The sequence below is a fragment of the Rhinoraja longicauda genome, chromosome 3 (assembly GCF_053455715.1).
Source record: "Rhinoraja longicauda isolate Sanriku21f chromosome 3, sRhiLon1.1, whole genome shotgun sequence".
Classification (NCBI taxonomy): Eukaryota; Metazoa; Chordata; class Chondrichthyes; order Rajiformes; family Arhynchobatidae; genus Rhinoraja; species Rhinoraja longicauda.
The window spans coordinates 54637736-54662903 of record NC_135955.1 but is presented as its reverse complement, the minus strand read 5'-3'; the positions used below and the strand labels follow the sequence as shown (position 1 = coordinate 54662903).

General features: G+C 39.8%; 1 protein-coding gene across 1 annotated transcript in view; it reads left to right on the top strand.

The window, feature by feature from the left end:
- The window catches only part of dapk1 (death-associated protein kinase 1), a 151236-nt gene that overhangs the window by 94901 nt on the left and 31167 nt on the right, over positions 1-25168 (top strand). Inside the window, exons 13-19 of the mRNA XM_078396163.1 lie at positions 3601-3699; positions 4013-4111; positions 7827-7925; positions 14376-14573; positions 17327-17524; positions 18293-18391; positions 23042-23119. Coding sequence (XP_078252289.1) covers positions 3601-3699; positions 4013-4111; positions 7827-7925; positions 14376-14573; positions 17327-17524; positions 18293-18391; positions 23042-23119 — 870 coding nt within the window. The remainder of the gene's footprint in view (positions 1-3600; positions 3700-4012; positions 4112-7826; positions 7926-14375; positions 14574-17326; positions 17525-18292; positions 18392-23041; positions 23120-25168) is intronic.

Below are 25168 nucleotides of genomic sequence, written 5' to 3'. Positions count from 1 at the left end.
TGCAAAGGTGAAACAGAATTATTGACCGGTGAAGATAGGTTGTGACTACATATTTGCTTCTAACTCCATACTATTGCTACTTAATACTTCTGATGGTGACTTATTTGGCTTAGATCATTGAACCAGAAAATTATGAACTTCAGTCCCAAGATTCGCGAATAAACAGTCCACAAAGATCATCTTTGTGCTGAGGACACCCTTCACTGTGCTACGTGCAATTGGCTCATTGTTACCATAGAGTCTTAGAGTGATATAGTGTGAATACAGGCCCTTCGGCCCAACTTGCCCACACGTCCCAGTCCCAACAAGTCCCAGCTACACTAGTCCCACTTGCCTGCGCTTGGTCCATATCCCTCCAAACCTGTCCTATCCATATACCTGTCCAACTGTTTCTTAAATATTGGGATAGTCCCTGTGTCAGATGAATGCTCAATTTAGTCCATGGAAAAGACACTTGAGAATGAAAGAAGAACCTGCTTTGGATAACTTTATATAGGGATTAATATAGCCATTGCGGTAGCACTAAGAATTAAACTAGTCATTTGTGACTAGGAGTGCATTTAGTTATGGGGAAGCAGTTGGCTGAGAGGATGCAATTCTTTACTGTTGTACTTGGTGATCATATTAAAGAAGGAAGTTCTTAAACCATAGTATTTTGCATGCATGCCGTGACTTCATAAATATATCTATGTCCCGTGTGGCTAATAATTGTAATGTCGGAGAGATGAAATGGCCTTGGAACCTCAGGGATAACTGCAAAGGTAAGGAGGGGCAAGACCCTCCAATAATCATTCCGTAAAATAATATAATGCAAGATTATTAAGCCCACACATTTAAACCCCTGAGAGCATCACAGTGAATAATTAAGTTTTAGGATATTTGTGACTTGTGTAAAAAGTGGCAGCAGTGTGCCTATGGCTGAAGTAGGCATTAAGACAGGTTACAACATGCAGGATGACTCAACAATAGCTTCCTTGTGAAGCCCATTTTCTGCAAATGCTGTTCCTATGACAACTGGTATTCCTCCATCTTTAGTTACTGACATGTATTTACCAGTGACTGAGTGCCCTGTGTCTCCAGTATGGCTTTGCTAACATTGCATCTCCCTGTTGCTAAGAGCAGAGATACAGTGCGATTCCCACAAGGAAACTTTTATGGTTCGTCTGAAGTAAAAGAAAAGAAATAAATGCTATGGTCAAAGGCAAAGATTTTGATCTTCTGAGTGTTCACCTGGAACTAGGAGTCATTTTTGCACATCTGGAAACTACAGTCGATAAGATGTGAATAAGTTCTTTAGTAACTTGTCAGTTTCTTTGTTGAACTAAATTAAGGCGCATGTTGCAATCAAAACCGCTTGAACAATTAGTTCCCAGATGTGTTGAATTATGTTGAAATAATGTTCACACAGTGAATTTTCAGGAAGGGTTATTTACTGCATTTATTTTTACTTGCATGTCCTTGGCTCTGCAAGATCAATTGGAGCACCCAGCTAATTAGCACAGTGCATGCTCCACCCTGAATGTTATCCTTTTTTTCTGTTTCACGCATAAAGACAAGAGGATAGCTGGAAAGTGGCTGAAAATAGCCTTTTGTTTACTAGATCAAACATACTTTAAATTTTCAACATATGTTTTCAATATATGTCAATAGTGTTTACTTGTCATACAGTATGTACTGGTAATGGAACAATGGTGTTCATATGCTGCAACTCTACAGGTTCATCAATTCAAATCACACAAACAAATATATAATAATCAATTATAAAAAAATAATCAGTTATAAAAGATAAACAGACCATATCCATGCAAAATTACAGTCTGTGTTGCAACCAAAACAAAGTCCACAGTAAATCATAGTTGCTGAGGTAGTGGTTAGTGTTATACAGTATTCAAGAAGCTCATGGTTGCTGGGAAGAACTGTTCTTGAATCTATAGGTCATGGATTTTGGGCTCCTGTATCTTCTTCCCGGTGGTGTGGGTGAGCGTGATCAGGGTGGTGTGGATCTTTGATTATATTTGCTGCCTTTTTGAGGCCTGTAGATCCCTTTGACAGTGGGGAGGTAAATACCTGTACCAATACCAACACCTGTTATGGACTAGGCAATATCTACCACTTTCTGCAACCTCCTTTGATCCTGAATGTTCGAGTTACTGAGCCAGGCCATGACACTGCCATGTACCTGTAGAAGTTGGAGTGAGTATTCAGCAAAATACCAAATCTAAGGAAGTAGATGAGCTCTCTATATGATTGCGTCAATGTGCTGCGCCCAGGACAGAGATATTCAGAGGTATACACGCTCAGGAATTTGAAGCTGTAAACTCTCTCCATTGCAACCCCATCAATAAAGACAAGTTGATGAATTCCTGGCTTTCCACTTGCGAAGTTAACAATAAGCTCTTTGGTATTGCTAACGTTGAGAATAAGATTCAACCAGATTATCAATCTCTCTCCTGTACTCTGACTCATTGTTTCAGATTTTTCATCAAATGGCAATAGTACTGTCAGCGAATTTAAAAATGGTGTTGGGGTTGTGTCTGGCTATGCAAACATGGGTATCGAGAGTGGAGCAGGGAACTGAACACACAGCCTTGGGATGCTTCAGTGTTGACAGTTATCAAGGAGGAGTATTGTTGCAAATATGTTCTGACTGTGGTCTGCTGATGAGAAAGTCAAGGATTTAGTTGCAAAGGGACGATCAGAGACCCTGTTCTCTGAGTTTGATAGGCTTTGAGACACTGATTGGGTTCAGCATCAGGCAGTAGTCGGTGAACAACAGCCTGACATATTGTCTAACTGGTCTAATGTAAGTAAGAGCCAGTAAGATCACATCCCATCTTGATTTATTGTGATGGTAGGCAAATTATATTGGGTCCAGATCCTTGCTAAGATAGAAGTTGATATGCGCCGTAACAAACCCCTCAAAGTACTTAATCACCGTGGGTGTGAGTAAGAACCACTGGTCAGTTGTCATTGAGGCATGTCGCCTTTGACTCCATGGGCACCAGCATTCTGGTTTTCCTTTTAAAGCTGTTGAGGATTTCAAACCTTCAGAACAATCTGTGTGATCCACAAGTTTAGACTAACAAAGAGTCCCTTGGCTTTCCCAATGGCATTATCCAGGTCATGAATGAACTTCTTATCACCAGTATCTCCTATATCATCAGACGAATGCCTGAGATCTGGTCATCAGTAATTGCGGACCTCCTGTTCATCCAAAGCTTCAGGAACCCTCGTCTAGTTTTGGAGGGAACACACTCCTCCACACATTACCTTATGAAGTTTTAAAGATTTCCTTGTGTGCAGCTTTATTTTGAAGAAACTTGATATTTAAAAAAATCTCTTAACAGTTGGATGCTGGGGTGAGCTTGCAAGACAATCTCAAGGATTCAGAAGACAGGGTAAAGTGCAGGAGACTTGAAAAATATAATGAAAAATGTGGCAGCATGTTGTGTTGGATTAGTTGCAGTCCAAGGGTTGCAACTGTGCCCTGGAGATACACGATGATCATTCTTCACTGAGCATTTAGATTAAGCAACAGAGGAAAATTAGACACTTCAATTTCTACCCCACCTCATTATTATTTATTTATTCTTTGTACAGCTTGGAACCCCTCCATTATTGGTTGCAGCAGGTTGTGGAAACATTCAAATTCTTAACTTGCTCATACAGAAGGGAGCGAAGATTGATGTCCAGGATAAGGTTTGTAATGGATCTTTTCAAAATTTGCTGTTTTGTCAGAAAAATTACTCTTTGTTATCACATTAATTATCATATGTTTTTTAAAGCAGTTTTGTATTGTCTCATTTTGTATTGCAGTATAGAGAAAAATGATTATTTTTAACAACTTTAATGTGATATTTTATATTTTTAATTGCAATTGTGTTTAATTGATTAGACATTCATAATTTTATGAATGAGATTAATAAAATTCACCAAAAAAGGAAATTGCCATTTTTAGGATTTAAACATTCTAGATTATTTTCTTTAAAATATTGATCTGAATTTCTTCCAGTCCGGGTCCACTGCACTGTACTGGGCTGCAAGACACGGTCATACTGAAACATTAAGCTTTCTGCATCAACAAGAATGTCCTCTGAATGTTCAAGATAAGGTAAAAAAAAAACAAGTCACCCTTATAAAAGTAAACACACTTAAATCACACTTTTACTTTTATAATAATCTATTATGTAAAATTGAAGTGAAATTTGTTATGAATGAATTGATGGAACAGTGTGTTATAGTTGCTGTCTATCTTGCAGACTTTTTTAGAAGTTAATAAAATTCACCGAAGGTACTAAATGGAATTTCAGAAAATTAATAAATTAATCAGCATTTTTTTGCAATGAGACATTATAATCACAAATTTTAAAAATTATTGGCAAACAATTGCATCTTCTGCGTGGTTGCAATGTTATTGTGATAACTTTTCCCCATCCTTTACCACCTGCTTTGACATTCCTCATGAAGCTACCCATGATGCACAGAGTATCATTCAAATCCAAGTCACCCAGCTTTACCTGTCCACTTTGTTTCTCTCGTACTCCATGTGTGGGTCCATGGGAAGAGGCTTAACTGTTCCAACTAATCTTTACAAAGACTTGCTCCATTGATAATATGTAACAGATGCTGCGTTGTACCAAATACAAATGCAGAATACTGGAGTAACTCAGCTGGTCAGGCAGGAGAAAATGAACAGGTGACGTTTCAGGCCTGCAGAAGGGTCCCGATGCGAAACATCACATATCTATGTTCTCCAGAGATGTTGCCTCACCCGCTGAGTTACTCCAACATTTTATGTCTATCTTGCTGCATTGATTTCTGACTCCACCCACACTTGCTCCTTTGCTAGTGATTCCCATCCCAGCCTATCATGCAGAATGAATCAGTCGCTTTAGCATCCTTCTAACATTTGTTCATTTTCCAGATTGCAGGATTTTGTTTCAGTTACAATAAAGGAACAGTGACATATTTCCAAGGCAAGATACTGTATGACTTAAAGGGGAACTTGCAGGTGGTGACGTGCCTATGCATTTGGATCTCATCTTGTTTGCCTCCAACCTGCTTGTACCCTCATCATCAGAAAAATGGTTCACCTCTATTGTATTATTTAACCTTATTTCTTCATTGGTTCCATGCACTACAGATCATATTTACAAATTTGTCACCCACCAGATTCAGTTATTCCACCACACCTCTATTTTTGGTTATAAAAAGCTGTTTACCCAAAACAGTCATGTTTTAACGCATGATTACTTATGCAAGTCATCCCTGTACTGGTTGCTTAATGTTGATTTCCTTATTGCGAACAGGTTGAACTAAATTTTTCAAGCTGCTTTTTAAACATCCCTGAAGTGTCATTGTGCAGTTTTCCTATAACTGTAAATTTCCATCCCTTCTCCTCTAATCATCCTGTTCCTCTGAATACCTATCTGCATTGTCGCCTTGACAAGGTTGGGAGATTTCATTTCCTCAATTAACTGTGTTGCTAGAATCCAGGTGAGATGAAATTATACTGGATGATTCAGCAGTAAAAACAGAAAATGCTCAAAATAATCATTCGGGTCAGGCAGCGTCAATGGGGAGAGGAAAACATTCTCATTCTTGCCTGGATGGTCACTTTCATTCTACCTTCAGCAAAGATGAGACGTGCCAAAATACTCCCTAAATCTTAATCAACACATTTGCAATCAGCAACACCGTGCTTGCTCATTTACAGTTTAACAGCATTTCAAATTTTAAAATTCACCAATTTTCAAATCCTTCCAAGAGAATTACCGTTCATTGCTTTGCAATATCTTCTATGCCCATGCAATCCATTGAGGTATCTATGCACCCGCAATCCTGGGCACATGAACATCTGTGCCTCAACTCATAGAAATATATAAAATTGTGAGAGGCATAGATTGGGTGGATAGTCAGAACCCTTTTCCCCCACGGTGGAAATGTCAAAAACTTGAGGGGGAGAGGGCAATGTTTAGAAGAGAAGTACGGGCCAAGTTTTTTTACACATGGTGGGAACATACAATGGCTACTGGGGGTGGTGGAGTCATATACGATAGTGGCATTTAGATGCTTTTGGATTGGCAGATGCATATGCAAGGAATTGAGGGACATGGATCAGGGCAGGCAGAGGAAACTAGTTTAACTCGGCATCATGTTTGGCATAATCTTTGTTGGCTGAAGGGCCTGTTACTGTGCTGTACTGTTCTATGATATATGTTCTAACTCATCCGTGTACCTATTAGGAGGCAAGATTTCAGTTCCCAGTAATTTGGAATTCTCACCTACTCCATTCCTACATTTTTACTTTAAATATTTTCTTAAAACCCTCTGCTCTGCTATGCTTTTGGCTCTCTTCCCAAATACTTCTCAAGTGTTCTACTGTCAAATTCTGCTTGATAACTATTTTTTGAGATTTTTTACCACCTTTAGTGGAATGTATAAAGCAGGTTATTAGCTGCACAGACTGGGAAAGCTTACAGAAAGGCGGCCTAGTTTATTTTAGGCATTATGCTACAAACAAATAGGATGGGTGGTATAGCATTGAAGGGGGCAGTACTGCTGTTAGTTATGAAGATAGCCCAAAGTGACAAGGCAAGTGATGGAGTGCAAGCCTGCAGGAGCAGTCTGCAATGTGAGATCATGTTGGCGGAGGTAAAGTGGAAAAAGTATTCAGTGTTTCCATTTTTAAAACTCGTTCTGCTTCAGAGGGTAATTGAGTTTTTTTGGGAATGGGGTTAAATAAATATCAGTGTTTAAGGACGCCTGGCTTCCTTCTCTTAAACCAGTTGTGATTTTATAATTATCAAGCTGCTTTAGTTAAAATGGCCCTTTAATTTCCAGTTCATTTTCTTAATTCAAGTTCTTCAGCCCACATGCAAATTTATATTTTCCATCTGGATTATTAATGCAGGATAACAATAATACCTAATATTGGATGTCATCATGTTTTTTTCGTCTTATTTACTTTTTGAGGAAAAAATAGCAAAATGTTTTGTTTATCACGCCAAAGGCATCCATGAAAATTAAATTCTTAAAAAATATATATTTAAACAATTAGGAAAAAATGTACACAAAGAGAAAACATTGAAACACATCAGAAATGTTGAAACAAACATAAAATGTTGATAAATTATATTATTGTATAAATTACTATTTTAGTATTTGGTATTTGAGTTGAAGTCTTTCAGTGGAGTCTTTACTGACATCCTTGGCGCCAGTGCCATGTTTTGTAATGTAGTTGAAGATCCTTCAGTCAGATGCTAAAGTAAAGATCAATATGTAAGTAGTGCAAACTGCAGAAAATTCATTGAAAATTTCCAATATGTGATTGCAATCTAAAACAATTACTGATGATTCAACGATAAAATTATTTCTACAGTACTGCAGACTGACATTTACTTGTATGGCTGTGTTTATTTTACTTTTCCTGACAAGATTGTATTCTAATTATAGTCATGTTGACTAATCTTATTAGGTCTATTGAACTTACGCTCTTTTGCTCTTCACTTCCTTCATCTTCCCACTCTTTACCCCACCTCCTCTCGCTATCAAATTTAGATATTCTGGTCTTTATTTTGATTTCCTTTGCGTACATTTCCGTAAGACTGCAGATTTGGAATTATTACTTCAACTGTAGTCATTTAGAAGCTTCGAGTGAGGCAGCCAAGCATTGATGCATTTTTAAATGCTTTGTATTCAGAAAATTCCATAGCAAATGTCCATATGAAATGGGTCTTTGTAAAAGGAGCTTGAACAATAAAGTGGATTTTAAATCTGGTTCAATCAAAGTTTTAACTTTTATATTTGTTTATCTGTTACTGCAGTCTGGTGAAACTGCCCTCCATGTGGCAGCTCGTTATGGTAATGTTGAAGTGGTACAATACCTCTGCAAAATTGGTGTTAATCCAGATCTTCAAGACAGGGTAAGAGCATATAACATAACTTTGCTGCCCTATCAGTTACATTTCTGTTCAACTTTCAAAAAAAAAATTGGTATCAAAGTGTGCATGTAATTGGCTGGTTAATTATTAGGTAATAAATGTGGCAGGAAACTGAAATAGAATTCTATGTGGGAATGTAATTCAATATTGTCTTTCACTCTGCCCAATTCCCTACCAAGGAGATTGATAAGAAATTGTATTTGATAGTTTGTGTTACAACAATGGAAATTGCCCCAATGTTCCAATTGAATCAATAAAAGATATGTAGAATCCTCTGTTAAAACATGAAGACCTAAAGTCATGAAGCGTGGAAACAAGCCCTTGAGCCCAACTTTCCCATGCTGACCAACATGCCCCATCTACACTAGTTTCATCTGCCTGCATATGGCCCATATCCTTCTAAACATATCCTATCCGTGTACGTGTCAGTGATTGACTCAGTGGTGGAGATAACGATGTGTATGTACGTATGAGAGATGTTGGTGGAACTAACGTCCTCCAAAGTAGTAACATCTGAACATTTCAAAGTATGTAGGCCTATGTAAGCGTGGAAACAGGCCCTTTGGCTCAACGTGTCACTACTTGATCGGAGGACTATACCTGAAACTACTTTATTCATTAAATTTGCTCCACCTCTATTGACTGTTTGGGACACAGTTAAATAGTACTATAGAAGTGAAACATTCTACAAAACCGGACCAGTTCACATGGATTAGTAATAGACCTCATGATGGATATCGTTATATTGTTGTCAATATTTGAAGGCAAGATAATATTTCTGTGCCATCTGAAGATTATTCATAATGCTGTATACTATTTAAAAAAGAAAAAATTACCTTTCTTTTCCTCCACGACAAGCCATTCACCAACCAAGGAACTAGACTGTTCTAATTGTTTCCTGACCTATGGTAATACTACTTTTGATCCCTGTGAGAGGACACCGTTTAATTACCAACTTTCTCCCTCAGGAAATTGAAGTCTATTTACAGGAAATGAATCGTGACCAGTGTAGAATATGAATTTGTTTTTTGATTTTTGCAAAAGCTACTTAATAGCTTCAAAAGCTGCATCTTTTTATGTGCACCTTAATTGGATGTAGCTGCAACTTTCTATCAGATAACGTTTAAGGCAGCTGGTCAGAACATGTACCCTGAATGGTGAAAACATTATTTGCAAACCTGATCTTTACCTCAAGAAAATGTTATAATCCCTTTCACATCTAATGCATTTACAATGACTGATGTGCTTTACAACTGGAGAATAACTGGAGCAGGAGTACTCCTTTTGTTCCTTTGAGCCTGCTTCACCATTCAGTACAATCATGGCTGATCCTCCTTCTCAGATCATACCCCAGCACTCTCCCTGTTTCACCTGATGCCTTTTATGTCCAGAAATTTATCTATCTCCTTAAATATATTCAGTAGTTTGGCTTCCACAGCAAAGTCACCACTCATCAATTGATAGAAATGTTCATAATTTCTGTCCTAAATGCATTCCGCTGAATGATACAATTACCCTGGTTCTCAACATCCCCAGACCTTCAAAGCCAGGGGAACTATCCCCCCTGCCTCCAAACAATTAAGGCTCGTCAGAATCTTTGGATTTCAATGATCCAGATTTCAATGATCAAAACTTATCATTTTTCTAAACTCTTGTAAAAAATGGCTTACTCAACCTAATAGAGTAATACAGTGTGGAAACAGGCCCTTCGGCCCAACTTGCCCACACCGGCCAACATGTCCCAGCTGGACTAGTCCTACCTGCCTGCGCTTGGTCCATATCCCTCCAAACTTGTCCTATCCATGTACCTGTCTAACTGTTTCTTAAACATTGGGATAGCCCCAGCCTCAACTACCTCCTCTGGCAGCTTGTTCCACACACCCACCACCCTTTGTATATAATCTACCATTATACGACAGTACCACAATTTCAGGCCTCAGTCTGATGTAGCATTCCCTCCGTGGGAGGTTATTCTCCCCTTAGTTAAGGATTCAAAAGCTGCACGCAATACTGTAGGTGTGATTTCACCTAGTCCCTGTATCATTGTAGAGAGACATCCTGCTTGTGTACACAAAACCTCTTACAATGAATGATAGCATGCTCTTTGCCACCTTCACTGCTTGCCTCCTTACATGTTTACTGTCAGTGATAGATGTACAAGAACACCCAAATCCCTTCTAACATAAACATATCTCAGTCTCGAAATCTCACAGTATATCCTGCCAAAATAGACAGCTTCACCTTTATCCAGTTTCAGACTGAACCAGTTAATTTCCCATCATAATGAAGAATTCCATAGTACTGTGGTCACTCTCTCCCCCCCCCCCAACACACACACACACACACACACACACACACACACACACACACACACACACACACACACACACCCTCTCTCTGTTTCATTGCACTGGAATGGCTTTTTCTCCAGGTAGTGCCTCAACATATTGATCTAGAAAACCATCGCATATGGCTTCCATGAATTTGTCTTCCTTCCCTTTACTGTGAATATCAAGGCATGTCCAGACATTCATAAAATCGGATTTATCATGATTCCTGTTATATCCCTATTGCATGCAATCAGATTTCTTGACATGTGCTCAATATTACAATTTCTATTTGCTGGCCTACAAGTAACACTTGTAACATTTTCTCCCCTTCGTTATTTCTTAGCTCTTTGCAAATTGAATGTGGTTCCACATGATGCATTGCTGAGCCACGGTAATTTCTTACCACTGCACTGATCTCCTCCCTTAATAATTGCATACGCACCTTCTTTTCCTTTCTGCCTGTCCATCTGAAATGTCAAATTACCCTGAAGAAGGGTCTCGACCCGAAACGTCGCCCATTCCTTCTCTCTTGAGATGCTGCCTGACCTGCTGAGTTACTCCGGCATTTTGTGATTAAACATTCAGAGCTCAACTTTGTAGCCAAATTTCTGTAATGTCAATTAGATAACACCCATTCACTTCTATTTGTGCAATTATTTCATCCGCCTTATTGTGAATTCTGTGCACCATTGATATTTTCAGTTCAACAATGTCAAATTTTCTGCCCCGTGACCTATTTCCTGCCTGCCTTTTGTTTCTGTTGTCAACTTTTTTTGCTGATTACATTGTAACTTCACCTTGTAGCTTTATTTCTCTCCGTTCTCAATACCCCTTGTTCCCACGCCCTTGACAAACCTACTAAACGTTTGGAAGTTTAGTCGCTGCAGGAAATGCAAAATCCAATTCTCTGCACTGTGAATGCCCAATGTCATAATGGACAGATAGTTTGTAATATTGATCAAGGAGTCAGAATTTGCTGCAGCCAGAGGTAATTCTGATTAGTTTTCTCTTATTGGTAGGCCAGGATTAAGTTTGTAGAACTTGCCAAAATTGGTGGAGTTGCAGACAGTGGGGAGGCTGTCAAAGGATATAGCAGGATATACGTCCTTTACAGAAATGGATGCAAAAAGAGTTTCATCTGAGCGAGGGGAAGTAGTTACACAGGGGAAAAGTGTACAGTTAATGGCAAGACCCTTAACAGCATTGATGTACAGAGGGATCTTGAGATCCAAGTCCAAAGCTCCCTGACAGTGGCAACACAAGTAGTTAGAGTGGTAAAGAAGGTGTATGGCGTGCTTTCCTTCAACGGTTGCAGCATTGAATGTAAGAGTCGGAAACTCGTGTTGCAGCTTTATCGGACTTCGGTTCGGCTGCATTTGAAGTATTACGGCAGTTCTGTTTGCCGCATTACAGAAGGAATGTGCAAGCTTTGTCGAGGGTGCAGAAGAGGTTTACCAGAATGTTACCTGGATTAGAAGGTATAAGGAGAGGTTGGACAAACATGGATTGTTTTCTCCAGAGAGTTGGAGGCTGAGGGGAGACCTGATAGAAGTATATAAAATTATGTGAGGTATAGATATTATAGACAATCGGTCCCAGGGTAGAAATCTCAAAGACTAGAAGGCATAGCTTTAAGATGAAAGGTTTAAAGGAGATTTATGGGGCAAGTATTTTGCACCAAGTGATGGATCCCCTGTCAGTGGTGGTAGTGGATGCACATACAACAATGGCACTTCAGACACTTCTAGATAGGCACATGGATGTGCAGGGAGTGGAGGATTATGGATCACATGCAAGCAGAGGAGATTAGTTGTGGGGGGGGTGGGGAGGAAGTCGGGGGAAACATTTTTTCAATCTCTTACCTTGCCGAAGATGCGATTATTTTCCGGATTGTATCTCCGGTCACTCTGCGGCCTAACATCATGGAGCTGGCGGCCTTGCTCGAGACTGACTTTGAGCACCACTGTGGGGCCGTGGACTTGCCATTGGAGCCTGTGATCCCTTGCCTGGGATTGACGCTCCAACTGTGACCTGTGGATTCCAACATCGAGGAGCTCGCAGTCTCGGGTAGAGACCGACGTCTGGAAGCTCCAAAGTCGCAAGAGGTTTGACTAGCCCCGACCCGGGGTCTGATCACCCGGCGCGGGGGAGCTGAGATCCCCCCGATGCGGGAGCTTCGTCGCCCCAATGCGGAGGTTCCAACGGCCGGCTACGGGAGCCAAGATCATCTCGTCAATGGAAAGCGCAAGTCCCCTGAACAAAGAAGGGAAGAGATTGAACTTTTTTTTTGTCTTCCATCACACTGAGCAATGTGGAGGAGTCACTGTGTTGGATGTTTATGTTAAAATGTATTTTGTGTGTCTTGTTGCTTTTTATTCGGTATGACTGTATGGCAAATCAAATTCATCCTATGTTGCAAAACATAGTTAGCTAATAAAGTATGATGACATGTCCCATGTATGTCATATAACAAGAGAGGGATAATACCACAGACCTGTAGTTTCCCTGCAAGGACAAATGAACGAAATCCTAGGAGTTTCTTGTACATTTTTCAATAGTCAGCTTCTGCACCTCTGGCAGAGTTCTCTCAACCAGAAATTTCCATCAGCAGCAAGTAAAACAGTATAAAATGAGACTGCATATCTGATTGATTGAAGATGGAATACAAATATATAAAATAGAATGCATCGTTATAGTTCAGACTGCATAGTTGGTGATTTATGCATGTATAAACTATATCAAGCAATCCTATTAAAGCACAGGCAGCAAATCTTCAGCACTTATGACTCCAAAAAATGATGTATCAAATGTAATTTCTCTCTAGTACTGACTCCAAGTTTTAAGAACACAGATTTATTGCTTTGGTGGTTTAATTGAAGGGGCAATAAAGAAACGTAAATGTTACCAAAGACACTTGACATTTATAGACTATATGCACAATATAATGCTGTGTACTTTATACTTTCAGATTCCAAATTCACAATTCTCCCTTTCATAAATTGTTTTCATGGCTTTCAAAGGCAAATTTATTATCTTAAAGTTTTCAGTGAAATATATATTCAATATGACTAAATGTTCTTGTTAGCTGCCTTTTCCTTTCCTAATTTCTTGTGCTGAGGTATGGTACTTGTCGGAGTAGCTAATTTTTGGAATCCCTAGATAGCAGTCAGCAAGTTTTTAACCTTCAGATTACAAAACACCAAAGTGCAGTTCTGTCCTATTCAAATTGTGCTTTATCAAGAGCTGACAAATAGAGATAAGAAGGAGAGACATACATTTCCTTGATCCATATCAGTTTTAAAAATTGACTTCCCTTCATTTTTAAACAGCGGCCCTTACTTCTAGATTCACTCGTGTAATCATCTTCTCCAAATCCACCCTTTCAAGATACGATATGACCTTGTATCTTATTTTTCTAAAGTCCTGCAGATACAAATCTAGCCCATCTACTCTCTCCTCATGAGACAACTCAATTATTTCAGGTATTAATCTAGTAAACCTTTGAACAGTTTCCAATGCATTAAAACCTTTCCTTAAACAAGGAGCCCGATACTGTCCACGGTATTCTAAATGTAGTCCTATCATTGCCCTCCATAACTGAAGCACGACCTCACCATGTTTACATTCAATTTCAATGAACAAAATGATTCACACATTCTATCCTACCATACCTAGTTAGTTTAATTATAAAAATTGCTGTAATGGTCATGAGACAAACTCAGCATTTTCAAAAATTATACTTTATGCATCACTTAAAAATGTTAGAAATGGATATCAGGAGGTTTCTCCTCACAAAAAGTAATCAACGCATTCAATGGATTTCCACGTAAAAACCTGATCATTGAACGGATAGGTGTGGCAAAAGGAAAATTTTACAGTGGGTCAACTGTGGGCTTCTGACTGCTCATCTGTGTCAATGTCTAAATGTTGGTTTCTTTTTTCAAAACAGAAAACACACAGTCCAAGGGTGTACGAATTGTCAAATGCATGATATGATTCTAGAGCAAAGAGAGCTCGGTTTGAGTCTGATTTGATTGCAATTGTACCTGATTTATTCACTGTTATTAAAATTTTAACTCCACTGAATTTTTCTTTGCACCAGGAACAAGAAACCCCTTTGCACTGCGCAGCGTGGCATGGCTACTATGCTGTGGCCAAAGCACTCTGTGAAGCTGACTGTGATGTTCACATTAAAAATAAAGAAAGAGAGACTCCCCTCTTGACTGCAGCTGCAAGAGGCTATGTGGATATCGTGGAATGTCTGATGGAGCATTGTGCAGATATGGATGAAATTGACACGGTCAGTTTTGAGCACATTAGTTGATTAGTGTTTGATTATATCACTTCATAATGTTGCCAATCATGAGGAGATGATTGATTATCCCATCCACACTGTGGTTAGTGTGTTATCCTTTGAGCTTCAGTGCTAGCCATAGAACCATTTGATTAGATTCTTATTTACATGTCACTTTTAGTTTAGTTTAGAGATACAGCGCAGAAACAGGCCCTTCGGCCGACCGAGTCCACACCAACCAGTGATCCCCGCACACAAACACTATCCTACACACACTAAGGACAATTTACATTTATACCAAGCCAATTAACCTACAAACCTGTACGTCCTTGGGGTGTGGGAGGAAACCGAAGATCTCGGAGAAAACTCGCGGGGAGAAGGTGCAAGCTACATACAGTCATTGTTATTTTAGAAGTAAACCCTCTGAAGGTGACAACACATTTTATTTCTCCAATCCATTGTTGCAATACCTATGTTCTTTGTTTGTTCTTGCAATGGTGATATTACTGCATTGCACATACTCGACACATAGAGCACATGGTTTATCAATGAGTCACTTCTCCTTTTGAAAAACATTTTGTGGGAACAAACCCTTTCTTCCCAGATTGCGCTTACGGATTATTTCCTGCAATAACGCTGGTGTCCAGGATGATGAGCACTTCCTTTAAGGACACTTCTTGAGTTGAAATCATTAGAGCCCAACAACTATGTACAGGCATCTCACATGTATGTCATTGAACTGACTCATCCTGGAAGCAACTGTGTAAAACACAAAATAAGTTCTGCTGGGAAGAGATGGGCAGGATTGGGAGTGGCGCATAAATGTCAAATTCAACCATTCTCTGCGTGAATAATTGCTATTGTGAGCACATATTTTAATTATAGTCTTTGCTGATATTGCCAAACATCTGTGCAAAACCTATGCACAATGAGTGAGTGAGCCAGATTTTCAGGAAATAGAGCAAACAAGTGAAACCCTAATGAAAGTAGGTCTGAAAGTCAACTCAAAACATCATGTCCTTTCCCCTCAATAAATGAAGCCTGGCCTGAATTCCTTCAGCACTCTTATTTTGCACCAGATTCCAACACCCGCAGTCTATTGTGTCTCCTTATAAAAGTAGGGATTTTTTTTTTTGTAGTTGGCCCTTAACACGTTTCAACATTTCTACAGATGTGCACACATGCATACACCCACCCACACATGTACACACAAGACGTGGGTGGGATAAAGCCTGACAAGTGAAAGGTGGAAAAGGCGAGGGGGGAATCTGATTGTCAGATGGGTAAAATAAGTGACAGAGTCGTGGTTAAAACGGAGGCAAAAGAGTATCAGATTAGAAAATAAGTGGATGAGTAAAAATGTAAAGCCGGTGGGAGGGATACAGGGGAAAGGAAAGGAGGGGAATAAGAGGGAGGTGTGGGTCTCGAGGATAGCTGCGTAGGAAATGCTACCCAAGCAGAATGTGAGGTACTGTTCTTCCAGTTTGCACATGGCTTCACTCTGGTGATGGAAGAGGTTAAGGAGTGAAAGATTACAGGAATGGGAAGGGGTTAACGTGGTTAGCAACCATTTTATGGTATATATTTCCATGAAGGTGGCAACACAGGTCGACTGGATCTTGAAGGCATTTGGTACACATGCCTTCATCGGTCAGATATCAAGTACATTTTAGGATATTATACAACAGTTGTATAATAGACATTGGTAAGACTTCATTTAGAGTACCATATACAATTCTGGTGGCCTTGCTGTAGGAAGGATATCATTGATCTGGAAAGGATGCAATCTTTCATCTGCTATGCTCAGGACATTCTTGGGACTGTGAAATGGCCAAACATCACCAAGTGCATCAACAAAGATAATTATTTGAAAGTCAGAATTGGGTTGGGATGATGTAGCCCACCATTTGCTTTTAAATTTTAGATAATCTAATTCTTTCTTGTATAAGAGTCACCTTTCTATGTCATTTCTGCTCTTTTTACATTTTTTATCACATAATGGCCAGTAATTAGCCCAGGCCTGCTTCTAGCTAATGAATTGGAACATGTGTCATGCAGTGTTAATTTCTGTTGAGTTAAGAGTCATTTGAAAATATAATGCATCAGCTTTTGACTTGGAATTGCAAAGAATACTTGGTGAAAAGGCCTGTCTCCTATGGTGAAAAATCCGGTCACGGTGGTGCAGCGGTAGAGTTTCTGCCTTACAGTGAATGCAGTGCCGGAGACCCGGGTTCGATCCCGACTACGGGCGCTGTCTGTACGGAGTTTGTACCTTCTCCCTGTGACTTGCGTGGGTTTTCTCCGAGATCTTCGGTTTCCTCCCACATTCCAAAGACGTACAGGTTTGTAGGTTAATTGGCTTGGTAAATGTAAAAATTGGCCCTAGTGGGATAGTGTTAATGTGCAGGGATCGCTGGTCGGCGTGGACCCGGTGGGCCGAAGGGCCTGTTTCTGTGCTGTATCACTAAACTAAACTATCATATTCAAGAAATGAAAAATTTGTCAAAATGTGTATTTTAACAGCTGTGAAACATCTAATGTTTATTCACGGCATCCAATGCCCACTTTGGTTTTCTCTGAGAAAACAAGAAAATGGGCACCATGGATTTGGCCATTTGATGTCTGGGCAGATTGGCTGTAAACTATCTCACTGCCAAGTTAGTGCACAGAGTCTATTTCACAGCTGTTTAGAAAGACAGGCAGCAATATCCACTTTGTGTTTTGTTCCAGAAATGTTAAAGGGCTTAATTTATTTTCAGGACGGTCATACAGCTCTGCACCTTGCAGTACGAAGATGTCAAATAGAGGTGGTGAAGTACCTGCTAGGTCAAGGATGCTTTGTGGACGTACAAGATCTGCACGGTAATTCAGCTCTGCACATAGCCTGCAAAGATGGCAACGTAGCTATTGTTATGGCTCTTTGTGATGCAAACTGCAACCTTGATATAACTAACAAGGTAATGCCATTATTCATAAATATTGTTTTTGTTTTGTCATGATTTGTTGTGTATTTGAATTTCTTAAGCTTACATTATATTAGTAATCAAGGTTCAATGGATTTTTATTGTCACATATGCAATTAAACATTACATGGTGAAGTTCATTTTGCATATAATGCCAGCACGGCCATGTTTGGTGCCATTTCATCAAGATCAGAGACCTGGCCTGGCCAAACGCTGCTCCACCACTGTAGGCCGCGTCCGGTCCACGTGCTCGGCCTCTTGGATTAGCATCAAATCCAGCCGAGCCCCAGGCTGTTGCAGGGCCTCCAGCAGCTCATTCCATTGTCGAGGCAGTTTCCTGCCTCTGCCACTGGTCTGCTTACCAACCTTCCGTCCGACTCCTCCTTCCCTGGGCGGGCTGATTGCTGAAGATGGGGCAGATACATGTTATGTGTTTTTGTCAGTATGGTAAAGTGAGTGCTAAAGCCAAACATTAGTGCAGGACTGTGGGATCATGGAGATCACCTCAGCCAACCTCTCCCGATGCATTTAGGCTTATGTAAGTGTCAGCCCTACTTCCTGCCTGAGGGTCACGGATCAACAAAAGTTTTTCACTGTATCTTGGTACACGTGACAATAAACTAAACTCCACTCAACTCAACTGAAGCCAAATCTTTTGTGATCTCATGAGAGCTGGGGCAGCAAGTAGGGTGTTTCCCTTTCCATTTTAGATGTGGTCACTTTGTCCTTTTGTGCATTATTAATGCTTGCTTCTCAATACAGTATGGAAGAACACCTTTGCACCTAGCTGCCAATGCAGGGAGTCTGGATGTTGTCCGCCACCTCTGCCTTGCTGGTGTCAACGTGGAAGCTGTTAGCTTGGTAAGTTGATCGGATGATTGTTTTTCTTGAAGCTCTAGTAATTCTAATTAATTGTGTTAACTTTTAGCAGCCTTGGCTCAAATCAAAGAAATTTGCTTAAAATGAGTGAGGTCAGGGTGATGTTTGAATTATCTTCAATGTTAACTATGAATTTTTTGAATTGACTCCAGACACTGAAGGAAGAAACAAAGAATCTAGCCTGCCTTAATTTTGTACAGAGAGAGCAAGCTGATTTGAACTTCTGTCTCTCATTTCAATGAAAAAATATGTATGCGGGTCATACAAAGGCAGTGCATTATCCTAATCTTTTTGATGCAACAGGTGCATGAATGCAAGTTAAAATCATCCTGATTTTGTTTTTCTCTCCTTTGCCGTTTTTCTACTGAAAGTGGCAAATCGTGAGAACGAGTTCAGCAGCAGGATCCTGTAATATCGCTCATTGCCCCTTCACTAAGTACGCAATATACATTGTCTATGTCAAATTCCTTGCTCTCTTTCGGTAGTGAACTGGACTACGAAGCTTGGCTATTTTTTTTTTTTTTTTTCCAGGGTAACTAAGGATGATGAAACTAGGAGTTCCCTGATAGATCAGACAATTCAACCAAACTGGAGATTTTGAGCTTCATTTAACCAATTGTCACTTAACTGATTTACTGTTTTTTAAAAAAGGCCTTTATTGTCACCCATTATGTTTGTATTGAGATGAAGCGTGCTGCATGATTGACAAAGCCCGTTGTAAATGCTGTGTGGATGCTAGGATGGATTATGCTGTGTTCAAAATATTATCCTAGTTCTTGCGCAAATTATATTGGGATTATAAATCTTTGATGTACTTAAATGGTAATTACTTAAATAATGTTCTCATTTTAATCTTTATTTCTCAAAGGCATTTTATAAGCTCCTGTAATAATGCAAACACATTGGTTCTTTTGAAAGCAAATAATATTGATTTTAGAAGTCTGATTTAAAACAGAAAGAAATGGATTCAACTGATCAGGATCATCGCTGGAATCACAAAGAAAGCTTAAATTTCCGGTGATCCTGGTCCAACATTTCAGAATAAACTACACTTTGCTCTCCACAAATTCTGCCATATCTTTTGATTATTTCCAGCACTGATCATTTTTTATCATAAAGATATACTTGCATATATTACGTGAGACTGTTAATTATATGCTGAGACTTATAGCACTTGCTTTCATTTTTCTTGATAGATGTGACACAGAACAGTTTTTTTAGGTGCAAGATAGGTTGCAAATAATTATCAGCATCAGCCAACAAAGATAAATGAGGCATTGATGTTTCTGGTGGGTAACGCGCCTTGAGGACTGCAGAATTTGTAAGATAATTTTTTTTAAAAGACAGGAGAGAAGCAGGAGATAAAAAGGTTAAAGTACCTTCCAGCCACTTTATAGAACGTTACAAAAGTCAAGAGTGAAATTAAGGTTATGAAAAGGTGTGAAAATAACATTGGAAAGTGAAGCAACATAGGAAAGGCACAAGCAATGAAAAATGTGTGAAAATAGGTTATAAAGATGGTAAAAACAAAATTCAGCCCAAACCGAATAGATCAGTGAGTACCCTGGCAGAAAATGTCAGCGTTAAGTTACTGATGTAAATAGAGCCGAGCGTGAAATTCCCAGGTTCATTTCCCACTTTCTGTGAGAGGAGCTGATGTCAGCTAGCTAGTAATGAGGTGTCGAATTGGCGTGACCTCCTGGGATTACAAAGGACAAATAAAACTTACTCAGCAGGTCCACCAGCATTTTACGAGGCAGCAAAAGACCATTATTTCCCCCTCCCCCGCCCCGTTCCCATTCCACCTTGGATACGATTATGGCTGACCTTCCAGCACAGAGCTCCTTTCCTGCAGTATTGGATAAAGTACTCCCAAATTTTGCTACCTGTGAAGAAGTTTTGTCTTATCTCTGTCTTGAACAGGTGACTCCCTTATTCTGAGACATTGACCCCTGAATTCAGACGCCTCAGGCATTGGGACCATCACATTTGCACCCACCTCATCAAGTCCATAAGATTGACACAAAATGCTGGAGTAATTCAACAGGTCAGGCAGCATCTCTGCAGAAAAATAATAGGTGACGTTTTGGGTTGGAACCCTTGTTCAGATTGAAAGGGGGGGGGGGCAACGGACATGGTAGCTGAGGTTGGAGGAGGTGCAAGTAAACCTCTGCCTCACCTGAAAGGACTGTCGGGGGTCCCTGGTTGGAGTCGAGGTATAGGGACAGGTGTTGCATCTCCTGCGGTTGTTGGGGAAAGTCCTTGGGGAGGGGTGGTTTAGGTGGGAAGGGATGAGTGATCCAGGAAGTTGGTCTCCGCCAGAAATAAGAGGTGGAGATGGGAAGATGAGGTTAATGGGGGATCCCGTTGGAGGTGACAAATAAACTGGTGGCCGAAGGGGTGAAAGGTGAGGACTAGGGGGATTCTGTCCCTGTTGTGACTAGGGGGTGGAGGAGCAAGAGCTGAACTATGGGATACAGAGGAGACATGTACGAGGGCCTCATTAATGATGGAAGGGGGATCCAACGTTACTGAAAGAATGAGGACATCTCAGATGGCCTAATGTGGAACACCTCATCGTGGGAGCAGATGCGGCCAGAAGAATGTTGGTCATTTTAATTAGATAATTCCTCATTCTTCGAAACTCATGAGAATTTAAACAGTGTGTTTATTCTCGCTCTGTATATCAGACCCAGCAACCAGGATGGTGAATATTTTTCCTTGAGTAGGGAGATCCCTAGTTTGGGATTCTCTGTATCCCGTAGTTCCATTCTTGCTCCCTCCCCCTCCAGTCAATATTCCAAATGCAGTGTCAGAGTGGTAGTCTATAATTTGAATAAGGCATCCCTAATCATACACTTAATTCCCCTCTCACAGCCATGGTCAACATACCATTTGCCATCTTGATTGTTTGCTGTCCCTTACTATGGGCATGCCACCCTGAATTCAGTTTACGTTTATTTTGTCAACTAGAATATCAAAGCAGTAAATTTACCATAAATTTGTGGTGTGGCTGGAAGACACATCTCCATTTAGAAAATTCCGTTTAGAATACGTCCTGCATTAAAATTTGTAGAAATCAGAAATTTGTTCATCTTTAATTTAAAGAGCAAATAACAATCACCTGTAAACTATGAAGTATGTGGTGCAGTTAAAATCTTAATTGCAGATTTTGATCCTCATTAGATTTTGTCCTGCTTCAGCCTCTTCATTTTACATTTTCTCCAGCCAAAAGCGAGCGGCTGAACATCAGAAGCAGTATAATCAAATGTGAAAGCTCTATGAGCAAAGATGTGTTTGGGTGGTGAGGAGAGAGGGTATGATGTGCATGATACATTTCTAATTTCTAGCAAAAATATCAGTTTATGAGATCATTGCAGCTGCTAAACTACTCATTGGCAGTTTTTTTAAGTGGAATAATTGCTGAGACACAGCAGAGCTTTGAAATGGGACTAATTAATTTTTAGTGATGAAATGCACAGTTAAGTACATGTTCCCATGGTGGCCGTATGGCCTGCTGCAAGTCATGGTGTTCTTGCAAAACAATTAGCAGGATGTATGGTTCAGAGATTGCTCTTGTGATGATTCCAATTGAAGTGTCAAGAGGCTCCTTGAGCCACCCAAGTGATATTAAGACAGAACGCATTGGGCGAGGAGAGCCAAATTGTTGGTTTTGTAATGCAAATCTTCTGCTTATCATTTTTGAGCACCAGCCAGCCTTGTAAAGTGTTCTCTGTACAGAATGACACTTTATAGTCCTGAAACTGTATCCTAACAGAATATAGGCAGATGGAATTGTTTGACACATAGCACATGAAATTTAACACAAACAAATGTGAAACCTTGAAGGAAATGAGAAAAGTTTAGGAGTTTAAAGTTTAGAGATACAGCGCGGAAACAGGCCCTTTTGGCCCACCGGGTCCGCGCTGACCAGCGATCCCCAAAAGAGTCGCTAAGAATGACGTGGTGCAAGAGAGAATGGGATTGTGAGGGTTTGCAGGGCTTTGGGGAAGACCATGTGAAGGGGAGTAATTGGTGACTCATCACAAACATCGGTACTTGTGCAATGGTCAAATCTGCACTGTATGATTTGGGAGGTTTTGGGGTGTGTGGTGAAGTGGGGGTAGGGGGGCATACAAGTGAGAGGAGGAGGAGGAGGTGTTTTATTTTTTAAATGTCGGCCATAGCATTTGTTTGTTAGAACTGTACCAAATGATTTAAAAGCGACTTTGAAACCTAACAAAACCTTTCATCCAACATCACCAGTATTCCAGCTAAAAATGCTATTATTCCTGTTAATTAGTAATGTGGGGAGATATTTTGTGAAGTCTTTTTTCTTTGTTTTCAACAGGCATGTACTTAGATTGTGCATTCACGCTGAAATGCTATGTTTAAATGTGGTAAGAGCAGGAACTAATTGCTATGCAGTCAATGCAGTAAATCTGGTTCATTTCAAAATATGTGCAAATAAATTGCTAAGCAGCTCTTGGCTCAGTCTGGTTGCACAGTTTGGCATCTTTCATATTCCAACCCAAGAGTGTGAATGTAAAATTCACAGATTGCAGAGCAACTTTTCACGGGTTAAATATGATATTAAGTGAAATCATGCTAATTGGATTGATTGCTTAACAGGATGGAAGAACTGCTGAAGATCTTGCTAAAGCTGAACAACATGAACAAGTTGCCAACTTGCTTGCCAGGCTTAAAAAGGTAACCTGCGTGTATGAGCCGAGGATATTGACAACGGGCATGTGTTAGTATACCTTTCAAAGACCATGTGGCAGCTTGTATTGACTTTTTCCACAGTGATATATCCGTACACTGGTTCCTATGAAATGTTCAGGCAATTAAGCTAGAAGTTCAAGTTGAAAAGTAAACAGTGCATCCTTGTGGCTATTTACAGGGGGATTGTATTATTACTTTATAAGTTAGCAGACCTTCAGATGTGACCTCAGGACTTCACTGCTTCTCCTGAGCCGAACAGTAATGTAAATGGCACCAGGTTTATGCTGCCAGCTCTGTGCACTAGTAGGCTTTTTGAGTACTTAGACCCTTTCTGGTATTAAGTAGGTTGCAGCTATCACCTCACTTATATTTATACACCTAGTTTCACATTCATTGATTTAACTTACCTCAGGAAAAAAAACATGTGGCTAGCATGAGCCAAGATAGATGAAATGGCATTTTGGTTTCTTATGTGCTACCACCATAGTCAATTGCAAGAGATAGATGTAGAAACAAGGAACTGCAGATGCTGGTTGACCAAAGAAAGGCACAAATGCCGGAGTAATTTAATGGGTCAGGCATCACTGGAGAACATGGATTGGTGACTTTTTGGGGCGAGACCCTTCTTAAGACCCTGGACTCAACCTGAAAAGTTACTTATCCGTGTTCTCCAGTGATGCTGCCTGACCTGCTGAGTTACTCCAACATTGTCTTTTCATAGTCAAAGTCAACTGCAAACTTGGATTCCATTCATAACACAAATTTGTCCAAAATGGGTAATCCAATTAGCCAGCACATATTTTTCATTGGAAAATGTTCAGGAAATGATTATTTATGATTTTAACTGTTTACCTATATATCATCATTGTTCAAATAATAATCAGACTAAAGTGTCAGAACTAACCAATAAAACATCGGGGTGTAATATTTACTCAATGAAATTGCAGGATTATAGTTCGAAGTGGTTTGCAATATAAATGTTGCAGTAACATGATTCATCTTGCCTACCTCTAGGCAATGTGCTGTGGGCTTCCTTAATTGTGATTAGTTGCCCACTGTGCATTTACAAGATTATCTTATCAAGTGATAAGAACTGTTGCTGGCCAAATGCCCACCTAGAAAACTCCACAGGTTTATTTGGTTACTGCGTGGCAGCGCACAAGGAGAGTTTTCCAAGCTTCATAAAATCATTATTTATTTTGTGTAAAATGCAATAATGATGCATACTTGACTGAATAATTCTTCCTCCCTTTCTCGCATGGGACTTTGTTCTGCCAATGTAGAAGCAATTAATACATTGGAAGATTTGACTGCAGTATCTGTAACTATAACTACCGTAACTAAAACAAAAGCTGCATTAGGATAGGATCATAGTAGGAAATTTCCTTCTTTTCTATTGGAAATTAACTCTAATTTCAAGTTAGATTGAGCACCTTTACCAACAGAATGGGCCAGAGATACTAATCAGACGGAGCATCCCTCTTCATTTTGCCATCACCCTTATTGGGAGGTTTGTTGCATTTCAAACCATGAAGTGTTTCTGTACCACAATTTGTACAAAGCTATCGATTGTTGTCGCAGGTAAAATTTACAGTACTAGGAAATCTAAGAGCCCTTCAGATTGTCTTGTGATACATGGTACATCAAAATCACTCGGCATCTGCAGAAATGGGGATGTGAAGAGGATGAACATAAGATGGACTAGTTAGAAAAGGGGGAGACAGAGATGAAAATGAGCTGGTCTGACATACCAGTAAGATATGTGCAACGCCATACCGCATTAAACGAATATGTGCAAAGACATTTTCCTCTTGGAAATGTAGAAGCAAGTTATTCCCAATCCTGAGGGACTACAAGAGAAGATGATAATTGTACTGTAAACACTCACCAGTGTTATTATTCGTCACCTAGATACAAGATAAAGTTTTGTCTTCCTAGTCCATAATTTCAAATAAATAACAGAAACATTTTAAAAACTAGTGACTAAACCATTCAAAAATAGGGATACGTATGGTATTGGTTTATTGTTGGCAT